Source organism: Ylistrum balloti, unplaced genomic scaffold (genome assembly GCF_031769215.1).
Source record: "Ylistrum balloti isolate Yb309-2 unplaced genomic scaffold, AGI_CSIRO_Ybal_v1 Utg369700, whole genome shotgun sequence".
Classification (NCBI taxonomy): Eukaryota; Metazoa; Mollusca; class Bivalvia; order Pectinida; family Pectinidae; genus Ylistrum; species Ylistrum balloti.
In genome coordinates, this window is record NW_026781931.1 from 203,162 (window position 1) to 223,371 (window position 20,210).

General features: G+C 37.4%; 1 protein-coding gene across 1 annotated transcript; it reads right to left on the reverse strand.

Moving 5' to 3' along the window:
- Positions 1–916: 916 nt before the first annotated feature.
- LOC132565188 (protein piccolo-like) lies at positions 917–19,517 on the reverse strand. The gene is made up of 22 exons (XM_060229818.1): positions 19,508–19,517; positions 18,304–18,368; positions 17,930–18,064; positions 17,358–17,449; positions 16,594–16,762; positions 16,234–16,364; positions 14,581–14,704; positions 13,652–13,810; positions 13,176–13,373; positions 12,773–12,839; positions 11,735–11,746; positions 9,285–9,333; positions 8,812–8,974; positions 7,664–7,985; positions 6,539–6,801; positions 6,071–6,150; positions 5,312–5,614; positions 3,346–3,466; positions 2,807–2,966; positions 2,313–2,396; positions 2,104–2,171; positions 917–1,165 (listed from the first exon to the last, which is right to left on the reverse strand). Exons 1-22 carry the CDS (start codon positions 19,515–19,517, stop codon positions 917–919), a joined length of 3,024 nt encoding a protein of 1,007 aa, XP_060085801.1.
- Positions 19,518–20,210: the final 693 nt, after the last annotated feature.

Sequence of the window (20,210 nt, forward strand, 5' to 3'; positions counted from 1 at the left end):
CACTGGTATAGATGACACCAGTCACGATATACTGCACTAGATGGATAGTAAGTAAAAGAAAAAAAAACAACAGAAATATCACAGTGTCCTGCCAAATAGAAACTCAAACCTCAGTGAGATGTTCCACATACATCATGCCTTCAATGAGATATACCAAGCATCACACCTTACCCCTGCAGGAAATTGCTTGTTCTGGAGTTTTTAGTTTTCAGGGGTGACTGTGATGTTTGAGAAAGTAAATGTGGCCAGTATTTCACTAAGTTTACATACACATTTCCAGGTTGACCTCCCATTCTGTGTAACCTGGTACTGACATAGTTCATCACATTTCCAGGTTGACCTCCCGTTCTGTGTTACCTGGTACTGACATAGTTCATCACATTACCAGGTTGACCTCCTGTTCTGTGTAACCTGATACTGACATAGTTCATCACATTTCCAGGTTGACCTCTGGTTCTGTGTTACCTGGTACTGACATAGTTCATCACATTTCCAGGTTGACCTCCCATTCTGTGTAACCTGATACTGACATAGTTCATCACATTTCCAGGTTGACCTCTGGTTCTGTGTTACCTGATACTGACATAGTTCATCACATTACCAGGTTGACCTCTGGTTCTGTGTAACCTGGTACTGACATAGTTCATCACATTTCCAGGTTGACCTCCCGTTCTGTGTTACCTGATACTGACATAGTTCATCATATTTCCACATCAAACTCTTGTTCCATGTAACCTGGCACAGACATAGTTTATCACATTTCCAGGTTGACCTCCCATTCTGTGTTACCTGATACTGACATAGTTCATCATATTTCCACATCAAACTCTTGTTCCATGTAACCTGGCACAGACATAGTTTATCACATTTCCAGGTCGACCTCTTGATTTGTGTTACCTGGCACTGACATAGTTTATCACATTTCCAGGTCGACCTCTTGATCTGCGTTACTGGTGCCGACATTACTCATCTGGGTGGTACCAATGTCAGGTTGTTGCTGACCATCCATTGACCCTGTTTTGTCAGCTGTTGGTGCGGGTGTGATGGGGACCATTCCCCGAGTGTTCTCTGCCGGCTCCTGTTGTTGGATGTACTTTTCCATCAGCCAAGCTTGACCTCGGTTAAAGTTCCGACTCAGCTCAAACAGGTTTAATACTGACATTTTCTGAGAGAGTTAAGGAAATTCCATGACTTAAAAGGAAGATTACTAATCATTAAATCTATAAGTGAACACTATTCCAGTGGAGACGATAATACAATACAGGCACCACTCGAAGCATGCCCTAATTCAATGGTCAGTACAACATGTACTAAGTCAATATGATCAAACAACAGGCAGGACCTATGTAAGCTCTCTCTGGAGGTGACTAAAGTGAAGTAGATCATATCTAAAGGGGGATAACTCACACAAAAAAACACACACTTTTACACATTACACACAAACATTTACACATACAGCTATTAGATTATTAGAATGTATTATATAAGCTATCATCATAAAACCACATAGTTATTGGCAGACATTGACCAAAAGTCCATGTGCATAACTATATACACGGGACATAGCTGTCAATATATATAAGTTATATACTGAAAATGCTGTAGTTGAAGACGGAGAATTCATGTACACATTTCAATTTGATAAGACATATGCTGCAAAACAAAACTGATTAAACAAAATCTGCATCAATTGAAACTCATATTTCTTTATAAGAATGAAATTTTTACTAAACTAACATACACTGTAGTGTAAAAGGGCATAAAAAGATGTAAAAGATATTTTGATATTTGAACAACATAACAACATGATATAGAGATTAAAATGTCTGCTTTTACCAATAAATAAGTGAATATCATTCAGTAACATTGTGTTTGTATTTCTGTCACAGTCAGGACAGCCTTGTAGAAAGATGTTTACAACATGGTGATGATACTCAAAGAGCACTGATCATGCTAAAGAGACAGTAGAATATTGTAACCAGAAATATCTACAGTGAGTCAATCTACAGATATGGCATTGGTTATATAACTAGTCATCTAATGAATAACAGTTGTACCATGATATAGCAGTGACAGAATGGTCCTTAAGATTTCAAAGGATACAGATTTATTAGGCAAGGGAGGTAACTGGATCATAGACGGTGGCTGGGTCAATCGTAAGTCACTGGATCCTGTAAATAAAAATACCGTACATATAGAGGTTTTATTTTATAAACATAGCCCAATACAACAGCAGCAAAAGTTCTCATTCCAGCCTCAATGTTCATATACCATCAGAGATTTACAAAAAAAGAATGTTAATTGCTACTTACCATTAGGATGGAAGTACTGGTGGGCTCTAGGGTTGAACACGGTACCTCGTTTGTATGGCATAAACAAAGCAGGTAAACTCACGTCTGTAAACAAAAAACATTTAGTTGACAAAAAAAGCATGATATTAGTTTAATTTATAATTTAGCCTACAGTTTACACTTCCTAAAAAGAGGTGTCTGGACAAACTAAATTATCAGAGGGATTTTTGTAACAAAAATCTAGATAAAATACTAGCCTGTGACCTTATCTAAGTCCTCTGTAAAAGTCATTGACATAAACACAACAATAGCCTTTGACCTTTCACTCAGTCCTCTGTTAAAGTCACTGACATAAACACAACTCTAGCCTATGACCTTTCGCTCAGTCCTCTGTTAAAATCATTCACATAAACAAAACACTAGCCTTTGACCTTTCACTCAGTCCTCTGTTAAAGTCACTGACATAAACACAACCCTAACCTTTGACCTTTCACCTCTCTATCTAAGCCACTGACCTTTAAGTGCATCATACATCTCCTCTTCCTTCTTGCTGAGTTTGTGTTGACCAGCTAGCTTCCTCTCGATGTCCTCCTGGATCTGTTTAGATATTTTGTTGACCATTTCCTCCTTATGCTTGTTGGACTCTTCCTCGAACCAGGCCAGTCGGTCCAGAAACTTTCAAGGGAGACAGATACAAATCTCAAGTAGTCGGAAAAAAATCTTCTCCCAAGTTTGTGACAAAGATTTCAAGTTAGGATACAAATGTATATTAGGAAATTAAAAAGAAACGAATTCAACATTGTGTGAATTTTTAAGATTTGAAGATGGTTTCAATGACAATAATGGTCAAATATTTGCTTCTAAAGAAAGTGGTCATGTACAAGTTTACTGCCATATATCAGCCATATATCAGCCATATATCAGCCATATACCTGCCATATATCAGCCATATATCAGCTGCTAAAATTGCAAGAATTGACAAGAATTGATAAGGACTGAAATCATACAGATTTTTTTGAGTATGTTATTGACTAAATAAAGATATGCTACTCACATCCTCTGGTATGCCGGGTCCCCAGTGTTGAGGGGTGGGGCGAGATGGCCGTGCAGGTTTGGTACGACGTACAGATGGCATTGGCACAGACTTTCTAGCATCTGGGGCAGTCTCTGGTCGCCTAGAAAATTGCGAATTTCAAAGTGAAAAACAAAATTCATGGCATAAAGCAGACACTACCAGTAACTGATGGAAACATCTTATATCACTACTTACTCTTGGTATAAGTTAGACTAGACCTGGGGAGGAACTGGCATGATCTCCATGGTATGGAATTTCACCAGTAACTGCTGTTGATATAACTTACATTGGACTAGACCTGGGGAGGGTGAACATGGTCTCCAAGGTAAGGAAGCCCACCAGTAACAGCAGTTGGTATAACTTACATTGGACTAGACCTGGGGAGGGTGGACATGGTCTCCATGGTAAGGTAGCCCACCAGTACCAGCTGTTGGTATAACTTACATTGGACTAGACCTGGGGAGTATGGACATGGTCTCCATGGTAAGGAAGGCCACCAGTACCAGCTGTTGGTATAACTTACATTGGACTAGACCTGGGGAGGATGGACATGGTCTCCATGGTAAGGAAGGCCACCAGTACCAGCTGTTGGTATAACTTACATTGGACTAGACCTGGGGTGGATGGACATGGTCTCCATGGTAAGGAAGGCCACCAGTAACAGCTGTTGATATAACTTACATTGGACTAGACCTGGGGAGGATGGACATGGTCTCCATGGTAAGGAATTTCACCAGTAACAGCTGTTGATATAACTTACATTGGACTAGACCTGGGGAGGATGGACATGATCTCCATGGTAAGGAAGGCCATTAGTAACAGCTGTTGATATAACTTACATTGGACTAGACCTTGGGAGGGTGGACATGGTCTCCATGGTAAGGAAGCCCACCAGTAACAGCTGTTGGTATAACTTACATTGGACTAGACCTGGGGAGGATGGACATGGTCTCCATGGTAAGGAAGGCCACCAGTAACAGCTGTTGGTATAACTTACATTGGACTAGACCTGGGGTTGATGGACATGGTCTCCATGGTGAGGAAGGCCACCAGTAACAGCTGTTGGTATAACTTACATTGGACTAGACCTGGGGTGGATGGACATGGTCTCCATGGTAAGGAAGGCCACCAGTAACAGCTGTTGGTATAACTTACATTGGACTAGACCTGGGGAGGATGGACATGGTCTCCATGGTAAGGAAGGCCACCAGTAACAGCTGTTGGTATAACTTACATTGGACTAGACCTGGGGTGGATGGACATGGTCTCCATGGTAAGGAAGGCCACCAGTAACAGCTGTTGGTATAACTTACATTGGACTAGACCTGGGGTGGATGGACATGGTCTCCATGGTAAGGAAGGCCACCGGTAACAGCTGTTGGTATAACTTACATTGGACTAGACCTGGGGAGTATGGACATGGTCTCCATGGTAAGGAAGGCCACCAGTAACAGCTGTTGGTATAACTTACATTGGACTAGACCTGGGGAGTATGGACATGGTCTCCATGGTAAGGAAGGCCACCAGTAACAGCTGTTGGTATAACTTACATTGGACTAGACCTGGGGAGGATGGACATGGCCTCCATGGTAAGGAAGCCCACCAGTAACAGCTGTTGGTATAACTTACATTGGACTAGACCTGGGGAGTATGGACATGGCCTCCATGGTAAGGAAGCCCACCGGTAACAGCTGTTGGTATAACTTACATTGGACCAGACCTGGGGAGGATGGACATGATCTCCATGGTAAGGAAGACTACCAGTAACAGCTGTTGGTATAACTTACATTGGACTAGACCTGGGTAGTATGGACATGGTCTCCATGGTAAGGAAGCCCACCAGTAACAGCTGTTGGTATAACTTACATTGGACTAGACCTGGGGAGGGTGGACATGGTCTCCATGGTAAGGAAGGCTACCAGTAACAGCTGTTGGTATAACTTACATTGGACTAGACCTGGGAGGAACCGGCATGGTCTCCATAGTAGGGGAGGCAGTATTGAGCGGGACTAGAGGTGGAGGCTGTGGCTGTGCTTCCCGTCGCGTGGCACTACTTGCTGACCGACGACTTTCCTGAGACAGAGGACGTTGTTGGGGACGAGGGGCATGTTGTTGTTGTAGCAACTGCTGCTGATGGTACTGTATCTGTTGCTGCTGTTGTTGTTGTTGCTGTTTCAACTGTTCTTGCATCTGGAATCGTGTTTCCTCCATCAACTGTAAACTGTCTGTCAACTGTTGCAGTCGCTTTCTGTTCAGAATAAATATCATTTTATACTTTTTTACTAGAATAAGACAATTTTAATGACCTTTAATGATCTGCATAGTTTTAACTCTTAGGAAGCTACTGTTTAAATATCACAAGACGCTTTTTTCTCTACAAAAGATGTTTAGATCTTCTGACAAGAGTATCTAGTACATAAAGGTCATTCATTTCTATAAACTTGATAGCTCTAACATTATTTAGATGTCATAGTAGATGCCAAACAGATGTCCTATGATCAAACAGTACAACACATCAGCTCACAAACAAAGTATGATAAAAGTTCAAACCAGGGTCTGTAAGAGTTGATATTACAAGCTCTATTTCTGCTCTAGTTCTGTCTACCCTTTAACACTCTCAGACTGAAGCTATACTACACTGGTGTCTGAAGCTATAAGCCATTAGTTTGAAGGATCAGTCTTGTCTATATCTGTGTAGACCTACTCATACTCCTCTTGTATGTAACGTAAATCGTTGTTGTGTTTGTCCATCATCTCGTCAAATTCTCTCTTGGTAACCATTTCCTGAAACAAACAAGCAATCATAATTCTAGAGTTCGTCAAAACTCAAGATGGCCGCATGTCAGCAATCTTATTTTTGTGATCAGTCCCAAGATCAAAAGGGCACAACTAGGGATCATAGGGCACCTACATAGGAAATTTGAGAAAGATTGATCCAGCACTTTGATGGTGTGTGTGGAGATGCTGTCGATGGTGTGTTTAGATGATATCTACGAACAGAGATTTTATATTTTACTGTAGTTGGAAAATTATACAACATTCTATAACCTTTCTTAAGTTTCCAGGCCAATATGTCATGCTGGAAATGTCAAGCCATAATGAGGACACATCGTATAACAAAATATTATCTTTATCTAGAAATGATGATAATGTAGTGTTTGTTGTTACAAACCTCCTTTGGTTCAGGGGTAGGCTCCTTGGGAGGAGGTGGTGGAGTTGGCTCTTTAGGAGGAGGTGGTGTAGGCTCCTTTGGGGGTGGGGGAGTTGGTTCCTTCGGGGGTGGGGGAGGGGGTGTTGGCTCCTTTGGAGGTTCTGGGGTCAAGTGAAGGGCTGAACTAGCCTGATCCCTCATCTCTTTATTAAGATCTTCTTTTCTCCAGGTATCAAGGTCAATACCAGTCATGTCAAATACCAAAGAGTTCAAGGTCATTGTTCCTGAAATATTCAATGATATCACTATCATCACATAGAAAAATAAAAACCAGAAAATATAAACAAGGCATCGCAGATAATACAAATTCCCTGAAGATTCCATCTTAGCTTAAGCACTATAAAAAAAAATGGCAAATTGTGTAAATTTGATCAATTTGCTTCCAAGGAAAGAAGTCACTTGAGTATTGGCTAGGTTCTTCTAAAAATAGTAGAGGAGACTTTAACTTTGACCTTACAACACTTAAACTCCAACCTGAGACTCCTTTAACAACATTTGATGTTTGATCAAAATCCCTCCAGAAATAAAGCTGGTAGAACACTGAAAAGGATTTTCTAAAATATGTAACTTTTTTTTTAACTAAAACTTGTCCAAGATAATGTGGTCTTGTATAATTGTGCTAAGTTTGATCAAATCTGTTAAGAAATGTAGTTGCTTGGAGGCTGATAAGAATTTTATGAAAATTGTAATGGTGACCTTGACCTAGACTCGATATCTCTGAAACTTGAAATTGTCCAAGGTTAAATGGTCCATTATAATTGTGTGATGTTTGATCAATGTCCCGTAAGGAATAAAGCCGCTTAAGTGCTGACAATGATAAGTGTGATGTCACTTAAAGGAACATTTCTATATCCTTTCCTAACATTCATTGTGAGGGGTTATGTTATGTACAGGTTCCCTCTCTAAAAACATGGCAATATTCTTTGATTGTAGGAGACTGATTTGCACTAAGAGGATAAATAATATTTTGTAATTTGTAAATTCAAAGTCACAGTTGTGTAACATCATCTTTTAACCATGTGAACGAATTTGGAGATTTCTTAGACTTAATATCAGATTAATCAGTATAAAGATGAATTAACTCACCACACTGCCTATTGAATTCCTGAGGCTTAAGACGCTTGCCTATGTACATGACAAGAGGAAGTGTGCCACATGACGCGTGCATGGAGTCACCTTTAGCAGGATTTACTGATAGCAAGGGGAATGGAACAGCTTCAATATCTTTAACTAGTTCATTTGATACAGGTTCTGGCTGTTTCTTTACATCCTCTCCAGGCAGACTGATCTCAACATCATCAGACAGTGAGTCAAAGTCCCCTACATCACTGCGCCCTCCGCGGCCCCTGGGGGTAGTAGGGACATCATCATCTCCATGGGGCTCAGGTAGGTATACTTCTTTCAAATTCTGATGGGGAAATGGCCAAGATATCATCATTAATTAGGTGGGTTTTTTGTATTTACAAGATGTTATATCCAATTTTCTTACTGCCCTGCATCTCTGTACATCATACTATTTCTATTTTCTAGATTCGAGCATCACATCCAGAAATTAAATTTTCAATGTTCGTTATATTAAATCCAGTAATATGAGATGATGACATATATTTACATGTACATAAACAATTGAATTTTTAATGCTCTAAATACACAAAGGGCAATAACTCTGTATTTCATTGAACATCATGTCCAATAGTAAGAAAGAAAGAAAATCAAAAGGATTGATCCAAACAAATATCAATATTCTAAATATACAAAGGGCAATAACTATGTCAATAAGACAATGAATCAATATGTCTAATACACATTTACAACAACACCAAAATGGACAGCTTTTGGTAGACACATGTTGATGAAAATTGGGGAAGTTTACAGCCATCAGAAATATTCTCTCACTTTGTTCAATATGAAGATGGATGTGTTTGATGCTGGTTAGTTTGCCTGTTGGTTCTGTTGTTGTATACCTTGTTCTCATTTCAAAATGTAACATTACTTACTTGAATTGACTAAGGTTTACACGTTGGGTGTAGTTGATGAAGCAAAAGATGCTTACTCTTCGACAACACCTGGTCTTATTCTCCCTGTACTGTTTCAGGAGTCTCTGTGCTTTTTTGTTCATATTTTACCCTAATTTCATTAAATTTAATTTTGTCAGTATTTTCTTTGATGTTCTCACGATAGAGATTCAAGTCAAGTCATTGCTATCAAAGCAGACCAGAAGATATCAAATTTACCAATGCCTTGATATCCTCCATGTCTATGGTTGCCATGGCAAATATTTCCTCCTGGGGACCCACATGTACAGACACTTGTATGTTCTGAGGTTCCTCTTTGGTGGGTTTTGTCCACACTCCATCTGGAACCTCTTCTGGGAGGTCAAAGGACATCTCCTCAAACCTACAAAAGTTAAATTCAGATTTGAGGTTGAACAAGAAAATGTTTTTTTATCTACATTAGATAGAACAGAACTATGGGCTCTGTGTCCTGTTGTACAACAACAGAATCAGGGTATAAGAAACTTGAGTTTTAGTCTCAAACACAAATTTTCAATAAGTATGAATTATACATTGGAATTAAATCAATTTTATGTTTGAAAAATTGAATATGCAAATCAATTTTAGTAAATGATTTTTCTTCAAAAATCAGTTATATATAAGGTCTGTACATGTAATCAAACCTTTGACTTGAATGTAAAAACAAATGATACCTTGATTTTGTGGCCTTCTCTTCCGCTTTTTTCTTTTTCTGTAGAGAATCTAAACAAAATATTACAAATTGTAAAACTTTTTATAGGATTAGTATTGTCCATCTCACACCTGTCCAGTCTCTATCCAAAATTATCTAAACATTCTTGCCATGAAGTATTTTATAAAGTCACATACTCACTTTCTCTTTTAAAAACCACAGGAAACTATTTTAAACGGTACAACTCATTTCATACACAAGATATAAATGATAACAGAGTTCAATCTTTGTATCATTGAATTCACCAAAGTCTACATAGATGTAAGTGATGTTTTCAAAGGTAACAAATTTTGCAATGCTAGTATCTATTCAAATGTGCTTAAATCACGCACAGGTGAAACACTACATAGAACGAATTTGGTTTTTGTAAAGTATTTCAATGCATACAGTAAGAGATTTGATTTCATGCGGAATACTGAGGAAACGGGACTAAAATATCACCAGGTGTAACATGCTATCTATCATAAAACCATGACAAACATGCCTGCCAAGCAACGTCTGAATCAAAGGCGATACATCCAACACACAATGACAAACATGCCTGCTGAGCAACGTCTGAGTCAAAGGCGATACATCCAACACACAATGACAAACATGCCTGCTGAGCAACGTCTGAATCAAAGGCGATACATCCAACACACGACTACCAACAAAATCAGAAGCCAAATTCTAGCAGACATGACATCTACAGAGTCAATGAGAATGATTCATTTTATTCTTAAAAGACATAAATATCATAATGATAATAATGGTATATGATTAGGAACAGTCAGATATGGATTGTGAACCCACAGTACTGTTAGTCTTGTTCTGACCCCCTACCCTCTCCCCTCCCTGAACACCTGAACAATTCCTACAGTACTCCCTTCCTTGGTAATGACCCCCTCTACAATTCCTACAATACTCCCTTCCTTGGTAATGACCCCCTCTACAATTCCTACAATACTCCCTTCCTTGGTAATGACCCCCTCTACAATTCCTACAATACTCCCTTCCTTGGTAATGACCCCCTCTACCATTCCTACAGTACTCCCTTCCTTGGTAATGACCCCCTCTACCATTCCTACAGTACTCCCTTCCTTGAACTCTGAACTTCTCCCACTCCCCTTCCCAACCAATTCATACAATACTCCCTTTCTTGGTAATGAACACCCACCCCCTGCTCCTCCCCCCCCCCCCCCCCCCCCCCCCCACAACCTTACCTAACTACAGTGCTCCCTTTTCTTGGTCTGAACCAACCCCTCTTATCTTCCAATTCTTACAGTACTCCCTCCATCCCCATCCCAACAGCTACTGTACTCCCCAATACCTATATTATATTAGTAGTTAGTGGAGTGTACAAATTATATTATACACAATCACCAAAAAACAGGAATATATACATGTGTTTATCAATTAAAGCCTCATGTTATATACAGTAATCCTTGAGAACCTCCCCAGTAATATACAACTAAAGACCAAGTTTAACAGTTTCTATTCATGTTAGTACATTGTTAGAATTTTTAAATATAATGTTTAGTTTGGATCATGTTTATTCCCAGAAATGAAATGGATAAGGATACCAGCTAGAAATGTAAATGGAGTGGACCCATCAGGAATCTCCCTCTAAACTTAGAGTGGGGTAAGAAAACATCAGCTATCAAAATTCAAACTCTTAAAAATGTAATGAAGTGGTTTTTGCCAGACTTTTGAGTGAAAGTGTTACTTTTGAAATTGTTTCATGCCAATAACTAGTTCATTAGAATTAGAATTTTCAAAATGAGTGACTGATTTAACTACATCTCTTCTTGAAATGTTTTAATAATGATGAGATATTCTAATTTATCAGTCCAAATAAAAATAAACACACTTCCATCAAGAACAAATTAAGTGTAGACAGAATCTCCAAAGTTCTGCATTCTTGTATACACACACAGGTTTATACCCCATAAACTCTCAAAACAGTAAACTTTTAACTCCGTTTTTAGATTTTCTTATTTTTTATATTCTTTGATATTTTTTGTGTTAGTATATTAGGAACATTCATAACTTGCATGTTTTGCTGAACCAGAAGGAGAAAATACAAAATATATGTAAAAAAATGAAATCAACACAGTCGTTTGCTAACATTTTCAGGCCTAGTGGCCATCTTCAAGCAATTGTTTTAATTATCTTACCGATGCACAATGTATTTACAAGTTAAAGATATATATACACCCAAGTTTGATTGATGTATATTTATATAGACAGTATATAACAGATAAAATCACCAGACCATATCACCAGGAAGCCTGTAAACATTAGGGAGAAAAATGTTATTCTATATAGGGAACAGGTTATATAATGATGAATGAAGGAGAGGTGATGAAAAAGCTAAGTATGGCAACCCATATGGGAGGAAAACAGAATATACTATTGGTAGTATCTATGTACCTGATTCTGTTTCTGTAAATCAAAATAACAAGAATACAATGAAATGAGGATAATTTGTAAGAATGAAATACATGTTAAGGCACAGAGTTGCTGACATCTGTGTTGTGTCTCCAAAACAGAAGAGTTCTAATTTGTGTGACATTTATCTGCCTATTGGATTGTTGAAATAGAATAAAACTAGTATCACTGATTCCTTGTTCACATAAACATTTCTGTCTTTGATCCCATGCCTCTTAGTTATAAAGTGAAAAGCATAACAGTTGCATTTCATGTCAGGATATAAATGATCTGATTTTCTGTAACATTGCTGGAAAGGATTTCACAATATTTCAACCAACACACAAAAAGGATGGTAAACGGAAGGATATGGAGAAAATAAACCTAAACTTAACAGAAAATACTTTTCTTATATCCTCATACAGTAGGACAGGTGATTGAAATCTCTTTCTTAAAACACAACATGATACAGTCACCGACTTAGAAATACACATACAAATATATGTTTTATATCAACAAACACTTATCAATCTTAATAGGAATTAAGGTTCTGACATGTAACTAGTGAAGACACTTTGGTGACAGAAGCAATGAAACTGTAATGATTTTAAAAATAATTTAATTTACAGTCTACCACTATCAATTCATTTTTTAAAATTTTTAGTCCTCAAATAATTGTATTCTGACTTGAATTTAGGAAGTGGGCTTATTACAGGACAGTCAAATAAGATTTGTTTGTGATTCTTCTGAAAAAAACAATAGATAAAGGTGGGCTTATTACCAGACATGGCTTTATTACTGGATAAATACAGTCAAGGTTATAGATTGTACACTTAGTTCAATTTCCATGGTTTTTACCTCATATCCTAAAATAAGGTAATATGTTTTGAATGTACATAGTTTATCTTGTGTGGGGTATATTTTGTTGTCAAAATATTTTTACATACATTGTAAGAAGGAACATATTGAGTAACACCTTATAAACTTGAAGATTAGATTTGTGAGAAGTTGACAGGTACAGACAAGACACAATTATCTCACCTTGTAATGCTTTCCCTTTAGATCCAATGAGACCCTTCGCTTTTGGCTTGGGTTGTTCAGCTGGGGCCTGTGACAAAATTGAAGGAGATTTATAGAATACGAGATGGATTTAAAGAATGAAACATAAAAGCTAGGAGATTAAATGGATAAAAGATAGATTTATAGAGTAAGAGATAAAAGTCAGGAGAATTTTACTGAACTAATGGCTGTACAGTAGCAGAAATCAGAGACTATACGATGTGAAATAAGACATTTTATCTAAACTGGAAAGATAAAACCACTAAAAGATACCAATTATGGAAATTCTTCAATTTGAAAAAACTGAATCAATTTTGAAAATTTGATATATGAGTGGAAAGCCTTATACATAAATGTACAGATAATCATTGCTACTTACTTTGACCTCCGAATCCTCTGGGTCAAGTCGTGCTGTTTTGTGGGTTTTTGCTCCATATTGGATCATACATTTGATGTCCTTCTGATCCAGTCCGGTAGGAGTAAACACTCGCATAAACAGGAAGTTATCATACTGAGGCTCGTGAGTCCATGTAGACACCTCCTTCGTAGGTTCCACCTTCTCCTCATCGGCAAATCTCACTTTCTGTAAACAATCAGGTGACAAAAAAGGTAAACAGAGGACATCAGGTATCATCATACAGGCTTCTGGAACCTGTTTCTTTACAATCCGATCACGCCGGGGCTCAATAAAATGTGTGATTCCTGCCATTGTTTTTGACAGGGCTGATCATTGATGCTTACACAGTGATTGGTTTGATTGTAAGAATCAACTGAAAACCTAATAAAATTTGCTGGAACCTAAACTGTTTTATCTGTTAAAAGAGTTCTAGTTGTTGGTGCCCTATCTTGAGAGTTACCTACCTTTGGTGTTCCAACACGGCTGTTTGCACCTTCTGTCTCTTCTTTGGTCTCTTTATCTTCTTTTTCTTCCTCCTCCTCCTCACCCTCTTCTGCTGGTGTTTCAGCTTTTTCACTCTCTTCCTCTGCTACCCCTTCCTCAGCCTCTTCCTCCTCCAAATCCTGAAGACACAATATCACATCACTACAAATTTCTGGACAATGCATTGATCTAGATATTATGTATATTAAGTAATATAACCTAAGCATCAGAAATACCTAGAATCTTACTTCAATTTTCCACCCAATATCTTCAGAAATGGAGATTTTCAATTTAAATTATACCATTAAAGCTAAGTGATTAGTAAAATGGATACCTCTACATCGCTGTCACAGCTGGGTAGACTACATCAAACAAGAAATAACCTGATACATACTGATTATCACTGTTATTTAAACAGCTGGGCAGACTTAAACAAGAAATCACAAGATACATACTGATTATCACTGTCATTTAAACAGCAGGGTAGACTAAACCAAACAAGGAATAACCAGATACATACTGATTATCACTGTCATTTAAACAGCTGGGTAGACTAAACCAAACAAGGAATAACCAGATACTTACTGATTATCACTGTCATTTAAACAGCTGGGTAGACTAAACCAAACAAGACATAACCAGATACATACTGATTATCACTGTCATTTAAACAGCTGGGTAGACTAAACCAAACAAGGAATAACCAGATACTTACTGATTATCACTGTCATTTAAACAGCTGGGTAGACTAAACCAAACAAGGAATAACCAGATACATACTGATTATCACTGTCATTTAAACAGCTGGGTAGACTAAACCAAACAAGAAATAACCAGATACTTACTGATTATCACTGTCATTTAAACAGCTGGGCAGACTAGATCAAACAAGACATAACCAGATACTTACTGATAGTTTATCACTGTCAGCTCCATCATCATGTCTGTTCAACTTTATGGGCATTTCATCATCTTCACCTTCCTCATCAGAGCTCTCCTCTAACGCTTTTGAGTACTCTTGTACGTGTTCAAGTCTGTCAACAATGAGAGAAGTATGTTATGGTATGACCTGTGATGTCCTTAAATATCCTACCCTTATACCATGAAACAAGAATATTCCACATTACACTATGTAGGATAATGTCTCAACATCAGACCCTGTACAACTATGTCCCACATCAGACTCTGTACAACTATGTCCCACATCAGACCCTGTACAACTATGTCCCACATCAGACCCTGTACAACTAGGTCCCACATCAGACCCTGTACAACTATGTCCCACATCAGACCCTCAACTATGTCCCACATCAGACCCTGTATAACTATGTCCCACATCAGACTCTGTACAACTATGTCCCACATCAGACCCTGTACAACTATGTCCCACATCAGACCCTGTACAACTAGGTCCCACATCAGACCCTGTACAACTATGTCCCACATCAGACCCTGTACAACTATGTCCCACATCAGACCCTGTACAACTATGTCCCACATCAAACCCTGTACAACTATGTCCCACATCAGACTCTGTACAACTATGTCCCACATCAGACCCTGTACAACTATGTCCCACATCAGACCCTGTACAACTAGGTCCCACATCAGACCCTGTACAACTAGGTCCCACAGTATACCATGTATGACTATGTCCCACACCAGACCCTGTACAACTATGTCCAACATTACATCATGTACAAATATGTCCAACATTTTATCTTATACAACCATGTCCCACAGTTTACCTATCCTTTTGTTTATTAAAATCAAATGCTGGCCAGCAGTGTTCAATTTAGATAATTTGATTTAATTCAAAATATTTTACTTTTTACTTTCCTATTCAATCACAAGACTGTTAAAAAGGACCAGTAACATCGTGAAACCCCCAGTATCAGTACTTAACAACAGGACCAATATTCTATTAACATTATGAAACCCCCAGTATCAGTACCTATCAACAGGACCAATATTCTATGAAACCCTCCAGTATCAGTACTTAACAACAGGACCAATATTCTATTAACATTATGAAACCCCCAGTATCAGTACCTATCAACAGGACCAATATTCTATGAAACCCTCCAGTATCAGTACTTAACAACAGGACCAATATTCTATTAACATTATGAAACCCCCAGTATCAGTACTTAACAACAGGACCAATATTCTATTAACATTATGAAACCCCCAGTATCAGTACCTATCAACAGGACCAATATTCTATGAAACCCTCCAGTATCAGTACTTAACAACAGGACCAATATTCTATGAAACCCTCCAGTATCAGTACTTAACAACAGGACCAATATTCTATTAACATTATGAAACCCCCAGTATCAGTACTTAACAACAGGACCAATATACTATTAACATTATGAAACCCCCAGTATCAGTACTTATCAACAGGACCAATATTCTATTAACATTATGGAACCCCCAGCATCAGTACCTATCAACAGGACCAATATTCTATTAACATTATGGAACCCCCAGCATCAGTACCTATCAACAGGACCAATATTCTATTAACATTATGAAACCCTCCAGTATCAGTACTCACCCAAGCTGAGCTTTCTGTTTGATGGTTTCTATCAGGAACTTCCATCTCCTTCCATGTCCTTTGTTGCTCATTATCTTGGCAAACAATTTCTCCCAGTTCATTATTCTTTTCTCTCTTGCAATTCTTTTAGACTGAAAAACAACATATAGACATTGTAAACGAAAAATTCAGGATTTAAACTCATAAAAAAATTCTTCTTAAAAGGCCTCCCTTTCATTCAAATTGCTCGAAAGTATGGGAAACTGAAACTTTTGACACAAACAAGCAAATGTGTAAAAATTTCAGACTTTTTTTATCAGTTATCTTTAAAATTCCTTTTATTAAACATTCCAGTTCATTAATTCATAAGATAAATCTTACATGTGCATCCACGAGTTGAAGACGTTTGATGGCAATGTTGAGTTGTCTCTGCTTACTCTCATAATCTTCATGGAGTTTCTTTAGTGCAGTACTCTTTTCCTCCCAAGGGGTGGAGTACACATGCACTAAACGGACTAGTTCATTCACTGGCATATTCAGGTCACTAATACTGTAAATTAAAATGGTGACATCAATTTAACTGTAAATTTAACTTAACAAGGTCCATCCAAACTACAACCAACCTAAAGTACTGAAGCAATCCAATACTGATATTTCCCAGACTGGATACTGGTTGAAAAATTGCTGTGTAAGGCAAAAAGAAAATAAAACTGATGAACCGAACTTATCACTGATTTCAACAGGTATTCAGCAATGTAGCCAAATAAGGCAAGATGAAAAGTAAAACTTCCCATAACATTTTAATCTCATGCCATGTTTTGGATACGTAACCTTGGTAACATAATGGCTGTTTTTTTAAACTGATCTGGCTCTGGAAAATTGCATTTCACCAATCAAGACTAGTTAACTGGACGGCCTGGGTTTATCCTCAATGGAGGTATTTAGAAAACAATGACCAACTTTACACTAGTATCCATGTAGAGCCAAATTATGAACCAATAATCAACAAAAAGCCTTGCTCTTCAAGCATCACTTCTACTCATAAAACCTGATTATTTCCTAGAGTAGGAGTATGTTATCATAGTAAAATCCTTTCAAACCTACTTAGGTAGTGAAAAATTAAATTGGGTGTGTGCATGACTGACCTTCTGAATACTTTCCCCGTGATGGTGGCCAGTTTGATCAGCAGTGTTGGGGGTAAGGCATGTTTCAGCATCTCATCCTTCATATCCAGCAGCTGTAGACATTTTAACACATAAACTAATGATGTCATGTCAAATTGTGTACTACACACTAAAAGATAAGAATAAATCACAACTAGGTGGTAACAGAAGAAGCAAATATGAACCAATCCCAAAGAATGAGCCAGTGGATAATTTTCTTTTTTCCCACAAAGATCAAGTAATAGCAACAAGGACAAAGTCTCTGTTATAAATCATATGATTTTTGTACAACTGTCATTAGATTAAAACAAGTAAGCAGTTAACTTTTTAACAATTTTGATACTCTTCCCAACAGTGCAAAATAGGTCTGTCTGAGCATGCAGATGCTGATGTTGATGTAATTTATATATCCTATATGTACAAGTAAGATATATATAGAATCAATGGGGCCGGCCATCCTCTATTTTAAATGTATATTACACACACTAAATATAAATGCAGTGTATACACATACAGTAATGATTTATTCACAAACATAACGATAATGAAAATACCTCTCTTATGGATCCATGAACGAGTGCCATAGAGTTGAGAACCCCGTCACAGAGATTATCAAACTTGTTTGGCTCCCGTCTGGCTGACGGATCTGGTTCCTCATCCCCTGAACTGTCTGAATCATCCGAACTATCCTGTAATACAAACTTATATTTCTAAACTTTATTTCAAAACCGTATTAATATCAAAATCTACTGATCTCCAGCTAGGTGTAACTGACATGTATGATAGAGTAACCAAAATGCTTGTGATTTCCCTTTGTTTCATTTTATCGTTAAGGTAGCTGTCACAATACTTCACTGTATCACAGATCACATGACACTGCATCATCAGTAGCATTTCCTATCGGTAGATAAGCAGTGAAAAGTCCTACCCGTTTTGTGTTTTCCACTTCTTCCTCATCTTCCTCCTCGGCTAAAGCCTCCAGATTCAGTCTCCCTAGATGAAAATAAAAAGCAAATCAAGTTATTTCTCTATTGGTTTTTTTTTTTTTTTTAGCAAATCATTCCAGGTCCAATGTACACTATCACTGTTTTTTTTGTGTGTGTGTTCCACTGATAATGAAATTATAATAATTCTGTATTTGTATATCTTAGCATTATTTAGCATGTATAGACAACATTTGAATACTAAAACCCTAAATTCATTGCACTCAACACTTAAAAAGGTCCATTTAATGGTAACTGCATCAACATAAGTATACAAAGAAATGTAATAACAACAAACGAAGGTTTGATAAAGAAACACTAATCAGGGACAGAGACTTACTGTATGGAGTTCTCAGGACCACTTAATGATGGATATATATGTACATATAACATCAATATATATTTTATGTGAGAAGTTTTAATCAAAAGGTAATGTTTCCTGTTTTTTTGGGTTTTTTTTACCTGATTCCAAATCTGACATTTTATCATACAATGAAATAAATAAATAAATAACATTTGAGTATCAGACATTTCTTTTTCCTTGTAGCACTGACTAAAGCTGTTACAGATGCACTATATTTACTGTTACATTTGCAGTTTCATCCTACATGATGTAAAAACTCATTTTATTATACAATTTGTTTTGCCCCTCAATTTTCCATATATAACAGGGCACTTTCCCGTTTATTTACCAGTGATTTTTTAAGTATCTTCCATTGAAATTTTTGCCAGTTTAGTGGATGCTACATTAGCACCTCTAGTAGATTGTATAACAGTCGGTGGTGACATAATTAAGCCTCTTTGACTAAATCATAAAAAAATTAATTTCCAACCAAACAATGCTTGATTAATATTGCACGTGATACCTGTGTGTTATTAACTTCAGACATTGCTGATCTGTTGAATTAATTTGTTATTTATTATGCGATTTCATAACAATTACCCAACAAAACTACCATCAAAACTCATTAATTATTACTACTGATATGACAACACCACAAAACCACACAGCGAGATGAGAGTCGTCATTAATAATTTATACAGATGTCTCTCAATTAATCATAAGCTGTAAACGAGCACCTGCTGTATGCGACACTAGCGTATGGGAAATTAAGATGTTCTGTTCGTCAATATTAATAAAGCTTTTACCTCTATCCATGACAGGAAATTAGTATATAATCCAAATAACAGTCACAGTTCGACAATATCCTGACATGTATGCCTTTCCGCCGTGTCAGTAAAATCTTTAAATCAAGACCGCCATATTGTTTATAGAGCGGTTGCTACGCGTTGACGAGAGTCTCAGTTGAATGCGACTGTATTCGTCAGGCAAAGAGTTGACAAGTTCGACGCTTACCAGGAGCTTTATCCCCTGATAATTTTCCAATTCACATTGTTTCTTAATCCTAGGATTGTGAAAACACTATTTTTGTTACGAAAATTATTGTATAATAATGATTGAATTTTTTTCTTCTTTTTGTTGTTTTTTGTGTGTGTTTGTTTGTTTTTTTTGTTTTCCAATTAAACTTAATCTATTCCACAACAATAACAGAACAAGTTGTGTCAACGCAGGTGCATATTGCCAGGCAGCTGACCCAAAATCTATTCATGTTCAACCAGAAGTCTGACCACAGGATGACTTTAGAAGCAATTTTAAGAGATTATCCACCATAAACTCTGTTTTTCAGCAATCACCCACCAAACACCACTTTTGAAAGATTAGCTTAAAACCAGACATTATTCTTAAGAGATTACCCTACTGCCATTGAAACTATTACAAGAAATTACCCACCAACAATAGAAACTATTACCAACCAACCAAGAGATTACCCACCAACAATAGACACTATTA

Bases quoted from the DNA above. Each gene is read 5' to 3' on its own strand.
- LOC132565188 (XM_060229818.1), bottom strand. The intron at 13,374-13,651 runs GTAGGTAACTCT...GATTGTTTACAG, and splicing joins GCCGTGTTGGAACACCAAAG to AAAGTGAGATTTGCCGATGA. The intron at 8,975-9,284 runs GTATCATTTGTT...TAACTTTTGTAG, and splicing joins GAGAAGGCCACAAAATCAAG to GTTTGAGGAGATGTCCTTTG.